This window comes from Sapajus apella, unplaced genomic scaffold (genome assembly GCF_009761245.1).
Source record: "Sapajus apella isolate SASKATOON/1434 unplaced genomic scaffold, GSC_monkey_1.0 scaffold112, whole genome shotgun sequence".
NCBI lineage: Eukaryota > Metazoa > Chordata > Mammalia > Primates > Cebidae > Sapajus > Sapajus apella.
This window is the reverse complement of record NW_022437052.1, coordinates 4,450,768-4,463,220: the sequence shown is the minus strand read 5'-3', so window position 1 is coordinate 4,463,220 and position 12,453 is coordinate 4,450,768. Positions and strand designations below refer to the sequence as shown.

Genomic DNA, 12,453 nt, shown 5'->3' with positions numbered 1-12,453 from the left:
AAAGAAAGAAAGAAAAAGGAAAAGGAAAAGCTCAGAGGAAGGAACAGAGCTTGCTTGAGACCCAGTCATCAAGGTATTGCTCAACATTTTCCACCCGGGATCCCTAGAGCCTCGAACAGTGCCTGGGATGCTGGGAGTGCTCTGTTATGGTTTGTGAATGAATGAGCACAGTTAAGCAGGTATTATTTGCCTCATCTGACTCACAGGGGTCCCATCCATCGCTGAGGCGTATGTGGCTGTGTTTGCATTTTCTGCCACTGCGTAACAAAGCACCCCATACTGAGCAGCAGTCATTACCCATGAACTCGCACTTGGGCAGGCCTTGGTGGAGACGCTCCATGAGGCCTCGACTGGGTTTGCTCCACTTCGGACTGGAGGATCTACTCATGGTGGTGCATGTGGCTGGCAGGTGGGCTCAGGGTCAGGTGGGAGCCTGGCCATTGTTCCGTGGGTTTGGGTTCCCCTCCACATAGGCCCCTCTACAATCTAACGGGCTTCCCCACAGCATGGTGGCTGGGTCCCTAGCACAGGTGCCCCGGGAAACCGGAGGAAGCTGCATCACTGGGTGTGATCCAGCCTCCACCATGGTCACAAGTGCCCACTCAGATTCAAGGAGTCCACGCAAGAAAAATTACATGGCCGGGCACGGTGGCTCATGCCTGTAATCCCAGCACTTTGAAAGGCCAAGGCGGGTGGATCACTTGAGGTCAGGAGTTCAAGACCAGCCTGGCCAACATGGTGAAACCCCGTTTCTATTAAAAATACAAAACTTAGCCAGGCGTGGTGGCAGGCACCTGTAATCCCAGCTACTTGGGAGGATGAGGCAGGAGAATCACTTGAACCCAGGAGATAGAGGTTGCAGTGAGCCAAGATCACACCACTGTACTCCAGCCTGGACGACAAAAGCGAGACTCTGTCTCAAAAAAAAGAAAAAAGAAAAAGAAAAAAAGAGGCTGGCCCGGTGGTGGCTCACGCCAGTAACCCCAGTGCTTTGGGAGGCTGCAACAGGAGGATCACTTGAGCCCAGGAGGAGTTCAAGGCCAGCCTCTAGACTCTGTCTCTACAAGAAACTTGAAAAATTAGGCCAGGTGCAGTGGCTCACACCTATAATCCCAACACTTTAGGAGGTCAAGGCAGGAGGATTGCTTGAACCCAGGAGTTTGAGACCAACCTGAGCAACATAGTGAGACCTCATCTCTACAAAAATAAATACAGTAAATAAATAATAAAGTTAGCTGGGTTTGGTGGTGTGTGCCTGTAGTCCCAGCTATTTGGGAGGCTGAGGTGGGAGGACGGCTTGAGCCCACAAGGTAGAGGCTGCAGTGAGCCGTGATCACAGCACTGCATTCCCCGAATTAATTAAGTAAGCTTTGCTAGTTGCCAGCCAGCGGACTTCCGGCCCCTCGCAAAGGTTTAGGACAGGTGGACGGGGATCGACAACCGCACCACCTGCCACGTGGCAGCCCTTCCACTTTCCTGTCCCAGCTCAGACTGCTGCATCCCCTGCCTGGCAGCAGCCCTCAAACAGCCACCGGGAGCAGCTGCCGCTGGGGTGAGAGCACCCTCAGGGAATGCAGCTGACAGCCTGTGAGGGCTGTGGGATTTGAGGCCCCGCATGGACTGCCCCGAGGTCTCACTCCTGTCCCTTGCTCCGTGGGGAGCTGATCAGGGAGGAGCTGGGTGCACATGGATAGGCTTTGGGAGAGGCCTGCACACCCCGAGCTCCACAGGGGCCCTGCTCAGAGCCTGAGAAAGCATGGCGCTCCCCTTCAAGCTGGGGCCTGGGCCCCAATGCCCTGTGAATCCCAGTTCTGAGGGGTGGCTTGGGCTGAGGGGCCTGGACTGATGGGTCCCCCAGAACCAGGGACAGAACAGTCAACATGCTGTGTCCTTCTCCCTGGACAGAGGACATGGATGCCAGACCCCAGAGAGCCCCCAGTCCTGCCCTCCCCTTCCTGGCCCCAGCAGGGCCTCAGCCCCACATTCCATGAAGGCCTGCAGCTTCAAGCCGTCTGCTGGGGCTGCCCTGCGAACTGCTCGCTCCACATTCTCGAGGTGATAGGGAGGGTGGGTGAGGTGTGGGCACGCCTTCCAGGGGAGGCCTATGAGGGGTGGTGGGGAGGGTGGGGTGCAGCACGCCTTCCCAGGGAGGCCTATAAGGGCGCGGGGGGGATGAGGCCCTGGAGGGGAGCAGGGCCTCACCAGCCACGTCCTCATGGCTCTGCTGATCCTGCTGCTTCTGGGCCTCCTGGGGCTCTGGGGGCTGCTCCAAGCCTGGGCCCAAGACCCCTCCCCAGCCCCACGGTGGCCCCCGGGGCCTCGCCCACTGCCACTCATCGGGAACCTACACTTGCTGCGTCTGTCGCAACAGGACCAGTCCCTGATGGAGGTAGGTCAGAGAACCTGGCAGCTCTCACCACCTGGGCGGACCTGTGTCTTCACCCCACCTCTGGGGCAGCAAAGCCCCATTTCCGCTGTCCACGCCCACATGGTGCCAGGCCCAGTAGGGGATGCAGGAGGCCTGAGTGCCCACCCTGCCTTTGGGAAGGGAAAGCCGCCCTATCCCACAGGGAAGCAGACACCCTAGGAAGCAGCCCTGGAGGTGCTGCCCAGGGTCTGGGATTAGAAGCAGGAGTCTGGAGGGCTCCCTGGAGGAGGTGGTGACTGCTGAGAACCTGCAGGAGGCCAGGCTGAGGGACAGCAGAGGGAAGGAGGGCAGGGGCTCTGGAAATGGTCTGAGACCAGGACCTGGACTGCACACAGAGATGGCTCGGGCAGGTGGGAGCCTCTCAAGTGTGGCCCCTTCCTTCCTGGGCTGGAGGTGGGACCGGCCTTGGCCCCCACATTGAGGGCAGGCTACCCTTCCCCACAGCCAGGAGCTGGCTGCCTCTGTCCTGCCCTGCCCCATAGAGGTGGCCAGCCCTGCTGCCTGACCGACAGGCACCCTGCCACCACCCCTCAAAGCAGTCCTTTGTGCTCAGCCTCTGAGGCCCTCAACAGGGACTGGCCATCCCTCCCTAGCCCTGCCCCCCCAGGGGCTCCTGCCAGGTGACCTCCCCCAGACCCTCCCTGCCTTACCCTACTCCTGCCCAGCACAGGCCAGGCCTTCAGGGGACCCAGGGGACCTGGTGGGTGGAGGTGGACCCTCACTGGAGCTGCCCATGATCCACAAGGTGGCCTGGGCCTCACCCAGTACTGGGGCCCCAGAGGCTACCACCCATCTGGCTGTGCTGGGGGCTGAGCAGGCAGCCACAGGCCCAGGGTGGAGCCCCCTCTACCCTCAGGTGTTCAACAGCAAACACCTCCCACTTCCCAGCCTCCATTTCCTCATCTGTGAAATGGGAAGAGGATGGCTGGTGCCTCCTGGGGCAGGGATGCTTAGGACAGAGGGCACGGGTGGGCACTCTGGCCTCCTGCATGACCTTCTGGGCCTGGCACGGGGCACTCTGACCGGCACTGTCATCCTGTCCTCACTCAGGCGGGCAGGGTCAATGGGACAGGACTCACAATCACACCTGGGCCCTGTCTCTGGCTGCCCCCGACTGCAAACTGGATGCTCCTGGCCGGGCTGCAGCCAAGGAGGGGTCAGGGTCGCTGGGAGCCGCGTTGTCAGGCCCTCACTCCGTGCAGACTCTGGCCTTTCAGAACGCATCACTCCAGCAGACAGCTCCCCACCCTGCTGCCTGGACTCGGGGCTCAAAGGAATTTTGGCTAAAAAGAGAAGACCACAACAGCCATGCCACGCACCGGATGGCGAGGGGGTTCTGGATGCTGCCCTGCCCCCTGCACAGCCCACTTTATGGCATCTAAGCGCCCCCTCCACCTGCCCCCATTTCCCCCTCTGTCCCCACCCCTACCCAGTACAGGCCCAGCCCAAGGGGCCCCAAGGGGGACCTTGTGCGTGAGGGCTGCCTAGGTGACCCCTGCCATCCCTGCCAGCTCTCAGAACGCTACGGGCCGGTGTTCACCGTGCACCTGGGGCGCCAGAAGACGGTGGTACTGACGGGGTTTGAGGCAGTCAAGGAGGCGCTGGCGGGCCCAGGGCAGGAGCTGGCTGACCGGCCTCCCATCGCCATCTTCCAGCTCATCCAGCGAGGTGGAGGTAGGTGTGCGGCCAGCTGGCGCTGCAGGGACCTGCTGGGTGTGGGGACACTGGATCCGAGGAGGGGTGGGGGCTCCAGCAGGGGGAGAGGCTCCCCAGAGGGGCTGGGGAAGAGCAGGCAGGAGCCAGGTCTCCGAGCTGGTGCTGGGGAGGGCCAGGTGTCCACATGGCAGGTCAGGTGCTCAGGACCAGCAAGCGTGGATCTTTTTTTTCATCCCAAGTCAGGAGGGGCCAGGGGCCAACCCAGGGGGACAGGAGTGGGGATGGGGGTGAGGTCCCAGCCAGTCCCACTGCCTCCGGGTTGGCCTGCTCACTTCCTGCCCAGTCACGTGGCGGGGCTGGCTGGGGTGAAGACATGGGCGCCACGCCTGCCCACAGGCATCTTCTTCTCATCCGGGGCACACTGGAGGGCTGCCCGCCACTTCACTGTGCGTGCTCTGCACAGCCTGGGCGTGGGCCGGGAGCTGATGGCTGACAAGATTCTGCAGGAGCTGAAATGCCTCTCAGAGCAGCTGGATGGCTACGAAGGTGAGTTGGGGGGCCGGGGATGCCCTTGCCCAGGGCCTCAACGCACCTGAGGCTTGTCTCCTCTCGAAGGCCGGCCCTTCCCGCTGGCCCTGCTAGGCTGGGCTCCCTCCAACATCATCTTCACGCTCCTCTTTGGCCGCCGGTTCGACTACCGGGACCCTGTGTTCGTGTCCCTCCTGGGTCTCATCGATGAGGTCATGGTCCTCTTGGGGTCCCCCGGCCTGCAGGTGAGGGGCTGCCTCCTGTTCTTAGGGTGGGGTTGAACCCGGGGTGCTGGGCGTGCAGGGGCAGGACAGGGGTCCCAGCACTGTCCCTCTCAAGGAATCAGACTCAAGGGCCTGAATCAGGACCCATCTGACATTAGCTGGTCGTGTGGCCTCAGACCAGCCCTTGTGCTCTCCAGGAAATGGGGGATCCCGATCTCCCCACATGCCCTCATCAGTAATAGATGCAGCTGCTGAAGGGTGGGGGTGGAGGCAGGCATGGCTTACTCAGGATTGCTGGGGTCCATGTCCCCCTGGCTCTGATGGTCCAGGCACCTTCCAGCCGACGTCCTTTCCAGTGCCCCAGAACCATGAAAGTTGATCCTTCCGATGTTCAGAACTCACATGTGTCTCACTTTCTTCAAAATGCAAAGTTTCCCTCTTTTTGGTCCTCACCATACTTGGTGTGCATTTACCGAAGCCTGCATCTCAGGTGCGATATGCACATCAAGGCTGGACCCAAGAGGCCATGGATCATGGTCCTCCTGGCTTCCTGGTGGCAGGGCCGTGATGGGAGTGAGGGCAGCAGTGGGTTCACAAGGCAGAGATCAGGGAGCGCAGCTTCCACCCATCCTTGCCAGGGTGAGACCACCGTGCCTGCTGGTGGAGCCAGGCGGGCCCAGAGCCCACCTGGACGATGGAGGCTGCATGGCACGGTGCGGTCCGGGGGGCAGCCCCCAGCAGCAGAGCGTTCCCTGGCCTTCCCTGCCTGCGCCAGCTCATTACCAAGAGGCGCCACATGCAACTCACTACTGGTGATCATGGATGCCCCAGGAAGGCAAGCAGCACGAGGCATGGTGGGGCGGCCACAGGCAGTCACGAAGCACCGGCTGGTGCTAGGCTCACCTCTCAGACACAGCCGACTCCAGGGCAGCCCCGACTCTCTGAGCGCTGGGCTCTGCACTGTCTCCCATTCCATGACTCACAGGAGGTTCAAGGTTATTTCCACGGCAGCAGTCGCCTCCCTCCCTTTCCAGGATGGAAGGAGACCCTGTTGTGCAAACCCACCTGGCTGTCCCTTTCCAGGGCACGGATGGAGAATTTCCTGGGAGTCCCTGGTCTTCCCTCGAGGGCAAAGGGTCCTTGTTCTGTGAGTCTCCACCTCCAGCACCTCTGCCCAGAGTCCCTGGGTGTGAACACAGCTGCTGAGGACTATTACCCCCTGCCCTGAGGCTGCACCCTTACCTCCATTCCCCCTGCCTCCTGCCCAGCTCTTCAACATCTACCCCTGGCTTGGGGCCCTGCTCCAGCTGCACCGGCCCGTCCTATGCAAGATAGAGGAGGTCCAAGCCATTCTGAGGACCCTCCTGGAGGCGCGGCGGCCCCACGTGCGCCGGGGGGACCCTGTGCGCAGCTATGTGGACGCCCTGATCCAGCAGGGACAGGTGCGCGGGGGGCCAATTTCCTTCCCAGTCTTGTGGAAGTCCTGAGGGCCCACCCAGGGGAGCAGGGCTAGGGAGGGGTCCATCCTGCTCCTGCACCAAGCTCCCCCACCTACTGGATGGGGGCCCCTCAGAGCCTCAGTCTCCTCATCTGTGAAATAGCCATGGTGCCTGCCTTGGGGAAGGTTGAGCCCAGATCATAGCAGGCACCAGCTCCTGGTCCTTCCAGCCAGGCCTGCCCTCTGCCCCTTTCTTGAGCCCAGGGCTGGGCTGGGTCTGTGGGGTGGGGGACAGACCCCAGATCCTCCCCCCGAGTCCTGCCCCACGCCTCTGCAGGGGGATGACCCTGAGAGCCTGTTTGCTGAGCCCAACGCAGTGGCCTGCATCCTGGACATGGTCATGGCCGGGACGGAGACGACCTCGGCCACACTGCAGTGGGCTGCACTTCTGATGGGCCAGCACCTGGATGTGCAGGGTGAGACCCTGGTGCCTGGCAGGACAGCTCCTTCTGCCCCCGGGGACCCCCCAGGGCTGAGGGATGGCGCTCCCACTGACCCGGCCCACCCCTTGCCCCAGGCCGGGTGCAGGAGGAGCTGGACCGTGTGCTGGGCCCTGGGCGGCCTCCCCGGCCGGAGGACCAGCAGGAGCTGCCCTACACCAGCGCCGTGCTCCACGAGGTCCAGCGCTTCATCACGCTCCTGCCGCATGTGCCCCGCTGCACCACTGCTGACACGAAGCTGGGCGGCTTCCTGCTTCCCAAGGTGGGGCCAGGCCTCCCTCTCCCTTCCACCTCATTTGGGGTAGGCCTCGGCAGGGGTTCAGGGGCACTGGGATGGCTGAGCCTCCAGTGGGTGCCTGATGGCCCAGGGCTCCCTGACCGGAGGCAGGAAAGAGTGTCCAGCCAGGAGCAGGAGGGAGGCAGCCCTCACCCCACAGCCTGGGATTTGGGGCTCTGACAAGCAGACTTGGCACCTCCCTGCATGCCCTGGGGCGGGGTCCCCTCCGTGTACCCTGGGGGGGCTCCTCTCTGTGTGTGTCCTGGCAGGGTCCCTCTCCGTGTGTCTTGGGGGTCCCCTCTGTGTGTCCTGGGGGGTCCTCTCTATCCTCAGAGCCCCTGGCTGTGTGCCCTGGGGTCACTTGGCTTCCCTGGGTTCAGGTACCCTACCTGCGAGGTGGGCTAACACCAGGTGTGGTGGGTGTGGCAGCCTGGAATGAAACTTCCCAATCCCGGTCCCATCCCATCTTCCCTGGGGCCCCTCTCTCCCTCTCTGCCCGGCTGCCCCCGCAGGGCACACCCGTGATTCCCCTGCTGACCTCGGTGCTCCTGGATGAGACACAGTGGCAGACCCCGGGCCAGTTTAACCCGGGCCACTTCCTGGATGCAGATGGGCACTTTGTGAAGCGGGAGGCCTTCTTGCCATTCTCTGCAGGTCTGCAGCCCTCACGGCCGGGGTGGGGCGGGACCTCCCTGGCTCCAGGGGTGGGACGTCCTCAGCTCTGCCCGCTGACTCTGGCACCCACCTCCTGCTTTCAGGTTTTGAAGGCAGCTGTGGCTGCTCCTCCACTCCCCTGGGGAGGTCCCCACCCCTCCCCTCCAGGAGCAGGCCTGGTGCTAGCCCACTCTGTACCTTGACTTCCTCTGCAGGCCGCCGTGTCTGTGTCGGAGAGCGCCTGGCCAGGACTGAGCTCTTCCTGCTGTTTGCTGGCCTCCTGCAGAGGTACCGCCTGCTGCCCCCGCCTGGAGTCAACCCAGCCTCCCTGGACACCACGCCTGCCCGGGCTTTTACCATGCGGCCGCAGGCCCAGGTTCTGTGTGCGGTGTCCAGGCCCTAAGGGTTCCCCCAGCTGCCAGGTTCTCCCAACCACTCCCCTCCCAGCCCGAGTCCTCCCACCCACTCCCCTCCCAGCCCCTGAGTCCTCTCGCTCACTCCCCTCTCAGCCCCCAGCTAAGACTGTTCTAGGGGTGCCCTGAGGACTCCCACCCCACCCCCACAGGGTCAGCAGCTGCCTCCAGCTACACCCAGGCCTCCCCCTACCCGACCCTGTGGGACCCCCACCCCTCTGGTGCTGCTGTGGCTCAGTCCCTGCCAGCCCCCAGGAGCGCCTCTGGGGCCCTGCCTGCTCTCCCACTCCCGAAGCTGCGCCCTCACCTACCCAGTTCCCCCCAGGGCCCCTCAGCTCCTCCCCAGCACCTGCAGCTGGGGCTGCAGGGAGACAGCGGTGGCCTCATCCAGCCAGAAACGGGCACAGATGCATGTCCTCAGCATGTGAGCCCTGCACCCACCAGGTCCTGGGGCTCCTGCAGACTCTCCTCTGGTCCTGCTCCTGGGCGGTTGTGCCTGGAGGGAGTTGGCCTGCAGTGCCAGATCTGAGCCAAGCCACTGGGGCCACCCTTGGTCCTCCAGGAGCGTGACGGGAGCAGGGAGGTGAAGCCCACATTCTCCTTCAGAGACGGGCAATGGGAGCTGGAGGCTCCTGGGTCTGCTTATTTCCTGGGGACCTGAGCAGACCTATCCACCCTGGGCTCAGTTTTCCCCTCCATGAAGTGGGTGATGGTGACCCTGGGACCAGCAGGCTTTGCCAGGAAGGCGTAGGGTGCTGAGGCATTGCAGACTAAGCGCTGTCCATCAAGGGTCTGGCTGGGACCAGCAGCATCCCAGGAAGGATGGAGGTCACTGTGGAGGGAGGGCCGCAGGGGCAGCCCCTGACTCCAGGAGGGTCACTATGTGTTAAGCGCTCCCAGGCAGGGGCCACAGGAGGGACATGGTGGACAGAGATGCCCCAGGCAGGTCCTTCAGCACCCAAGCTCAGGGGACCCACCTGGCACCTCCACACCCTAGCCCCGGGGAAGCCATGGAGTCCCTTTAGTGGCAGCCAGGCCGGTCGTGGGACGGCCCACACCCCGAAGGCAAGATCCACCCCTGCTTGGGGGCTTCGCCAACCCCAGCCTCTGTGGGATCTCATGTATCCGAAATTCACACTGAATGAGGTCCTGTCTTGTGTCTGGAAACCCGGTGAACAGACCTCTGTTCAGGCTGTGGGCCCCAGGATGCCCCAGCAGGCTGTGCCCAGGGGAAGGGTGTGGTCACCGTCTGGCTGGCAGGCGGCTCTGGGCTGGCCTCTGGATGCCCAGCTTGTGGGGAGCCCCGGGCCCAGCCACACAGGCATCAAGGTTCCTGTTGCAAAGCTCGCCATCAGGATGGACGGGCTGGCAGGGGAGCGTGGAGCTTCCTGAAGGAGGGGACACCTCAGCCCCATGAAGACGAGCAGCACTGGAGAGCCACAAATGAGAACGCCGAGCTGCACAGTGTCATGTGTGCTGTTGATCACATCGCCAGTCAGCAGTGTGATGGGACGCCTGGCATCTAAGACGACTCTGGCCTGGGTCCCAGCGCTGTGCCTAGTGCACACAAGCTGGAGGTGGCCCCTCATGGAGAAAAGAGGATGAGCTGAGCGCGTTCCCACCTGCACCAGTGGAGTGGCACCCCGGGGCCAGGACGCGGTGGCTGGGACATGGACGGAGGCAGGTCTCATGCTCCCGGGTGGGGCCACAGGGTCCCTAAGTGATGGGAGGAGCACAAGAAGGGGATGGAGGGAGTGGGGGCTCAGCTGCTTCTGTCTGCTCGTTTTTCTGGGGAAGAGCAGGGACCGTGTGCTGGCTTCACTCTTCTCCTCTCAGGCATTTGAAACATGACGTTGAAAACTTGAAGGGCAGAGAAAATGGGGTCCCGGCGCTAGGTGGGTCCCTGTTCAGCGTGACTCCATCCTGATGAGCCCCTCCGGAGCCTCAGGAGGTTGCAGAACCATTCCAGGGCGGGGGCTGTGGAAAGTCCGACCCAGCTGTTGCCGGGGCCTACTGGGTGGGGTGGAGGAGTCAGGCTCAGCCCTCCCCCGGCCTCCACAGGGGATGCTCGTGCCCCCCGCCTTGCAGTGGCCTGGGGTATTCATCCCCGAGGGTGGGGGCCCAGGGGAGCCCAAGGCCCACATGGTGAGGAAACACTGACTCCTTCCCGCCCCACTTCGTGGAGGCCCAGCTGACGTGAGGGACACAAGTGCAGGGTCACGAGTGACGGCCGAGCTTCACGCAAAGCACTAAGACAATAAACGTAACCTCAGCCCAACCCGACCCGCTCCCCTGACTCACACAACCTCTTACCCCATCCCACCCAGGTACAAACAACCCAGCGGGATCACAGGGCTCCTTCCATGGGGTACAGCCAGGGTCCCCCAAATCCAAATGCCTCATCCTCAAGGGTAAAAAGGCTTAACTTAGTGAAAACAGAGTGAGCAGCTGTCAGATCTCATTCAACTCCTGCCCAGGGGCGTGGGCAGGGGTATGGGGTAGGTGGGAGAGAAGGGGAGGCTGAGTGAGGCCCGAACCCTGGAGGTACCACCTTCTCGACCAGCTAGACCTGGGTGCTCCCGTTTCTCGCAGCTGCACACAGGCTGCCGGCTGGGGGCATAGGCACATCCTGGGGGCTTGCTGGAGAACGCTGGGGCAGGCCACTGTCTATGCCTCATTTGCAAGTGTTTCTTTCTGGTTGGTATTTTTAAAAACTGTAATAAAATACACGTAGAGAAAATTCACCATCGGCCATGTTTAAGCGCATAGTTCAGGGGCACAGGGACATTCGCCGCGCTGTGCTGTCACCAGGTCACCTCCAGAGCCTCCTCCCTGCTGGGTCTGTGGATGTGAGGGCTCTGGGAGTGGTGAGTTTGTCCTCCTTTATCCACGAACCTACCCCGGGGGTCCTTTTTAAGGGTTCCAGAGAACTCAGGTGGTGGGCAGCCAGAGAGCCCAGCTTCCTCATGCATGGATTTTGGGAGACGCCTCTGTGGACATCCACCCCACGGTGCCCACATATCGTGGGAGGGGCGGACAGCATGGTCCCCACAACTCATGACATGGCTGAGCCGCTCCCTTAATGCCTGTCCTCAGCAGCAGGGGAAACGCTGACCCCAGCCTCTGCACCCCCCGCCTCTGGGTCTCCAGGGGAAGACTCTCCTGGGGTGGGTGGGCTGCTCTCAGCCTCACATCTGCTTCTGGGTCCGAGGCTGGCCCTCAGCCATGTGGCATGTGCCTCCAATTACCCTCCTAAGTCAAGGCAAAACAAAACCACACAGTCCCTGAGCCACCTGCAAACCTCCCACAGCCAGCTCAGAGGGTGAGGCCGCCGCAGAGTGCTGGGCGGGCTAAGCGTGGGAGGAGACGAAGCTCCACCCATGGAGATATCATTAAATACAACCCAAGGGAGCTGCCATACCACCGCCCACCCACACCCGCAGGGCACACACATGCAGGGGCTGAGGCCGCGTCCAGTGTGGCAGGGTCTTGGTTCAGCCGTGGCCAGATTTCCTGAAGCTTCTCCCATGGGGTGGGCAGCCCCTATCAGGAGACCTCTGCCCAGGAACCCAGAGGCTGGAAGCCCGCCTCACTCTGGGACCTGGGCCCTCCCAGTGATTGCCCGGGGCTCCCTCGGAGCAGGGGTCTTCTTCCCACCTTGGACGGTGGGAGGGCTCGGTGGGCTCACCGGGCTTCGGAGGTCAGTGGGGCTTGGACAGCTCAGCCCTGCGCCCAGCACTCTCTGGGCGGCTCTCACGAATGCCCCGAGGCAGGCCCATCACTGGCCAAATTCCCACTCCTCCTGCCTGGATCCAGGCCCTTGTGAAATCTAAGCAAAGTCCTAGGGTGTCAAAAGTCAGAGAGTGTATTGATAGTTTCTGCTGGGTAACAAGTGGGTGGGTGGCCCGTGGCTGTTGACTGCTGGGCCATGGGAGTGACGAGGTGAGGCTTGGAGGAATCTGAAGGGTCCTAACTTTGATGACTCTTCGAGGTTTGAGGCTGCGCTGGACTTTCTCACCTATGAAACCCATGTACCCAGCAGCGGTGCGAGCAGTTCTCAGGTCCCAGTGAGCGGGGGTGGCCTGACCCAGGCAGGGCAGGGGGAGCAGCTGGAGGGCATAGTGGAGAGAGCGCCCGTTCCCTGGGAGCCACTGGAGGGCACCCGGCCAGGGCGACTGTGACTGGAGCAGGAGGATGGATGGCAGGTGGTGCCACTTGGTCTGTGAGGAGACAGGCAGGGACAGGCAGAGAGAGAAAGAGCCCAGTGGGGGCGGCAAGTGCTCGAGGGATGGGAGTAGGGAGCAGACAGTGCTGGACCCTGCTGGAAGGTCAGCT

The 12,453-nt window shown here is 62.5% G+C and overlaps 1 protein-coding gene across 1 annotated transcript; it reads left to right on the top strand.

Annotated features, from left to right (window-relative positions):
• Positions 1-2,135: 2,135 nt before the first annotated feature.
• On the top strand, positions 2,136-9,285 carry LOC116537617 (cytochrome P450 2W1). The gene is made up of 9 exons (XM_032259871.1): positions 2,136-2,389; positions 3,940-4,102; positions 4,481-4,630; positions 4,700-4,857; positions 6,105-6,278; positions 6,612-6,750; positions 6,852-7,036; positions 7,564-7,705; positions 7,921-9,285. Exons 1-9 carry the CDS (start codon positions 2,216-2,218, stop codon positions 8,106-8,108), a joined length of 1,473 nt encoding a protein of 490 aa, XP_032115762.1. The 5' UTR covers positions 2,136-2,215; the 3' UTR covers positions 8,109-9,285.
• Positions 9,286-12,453: the final 3,168 nt, after the last annotated feature.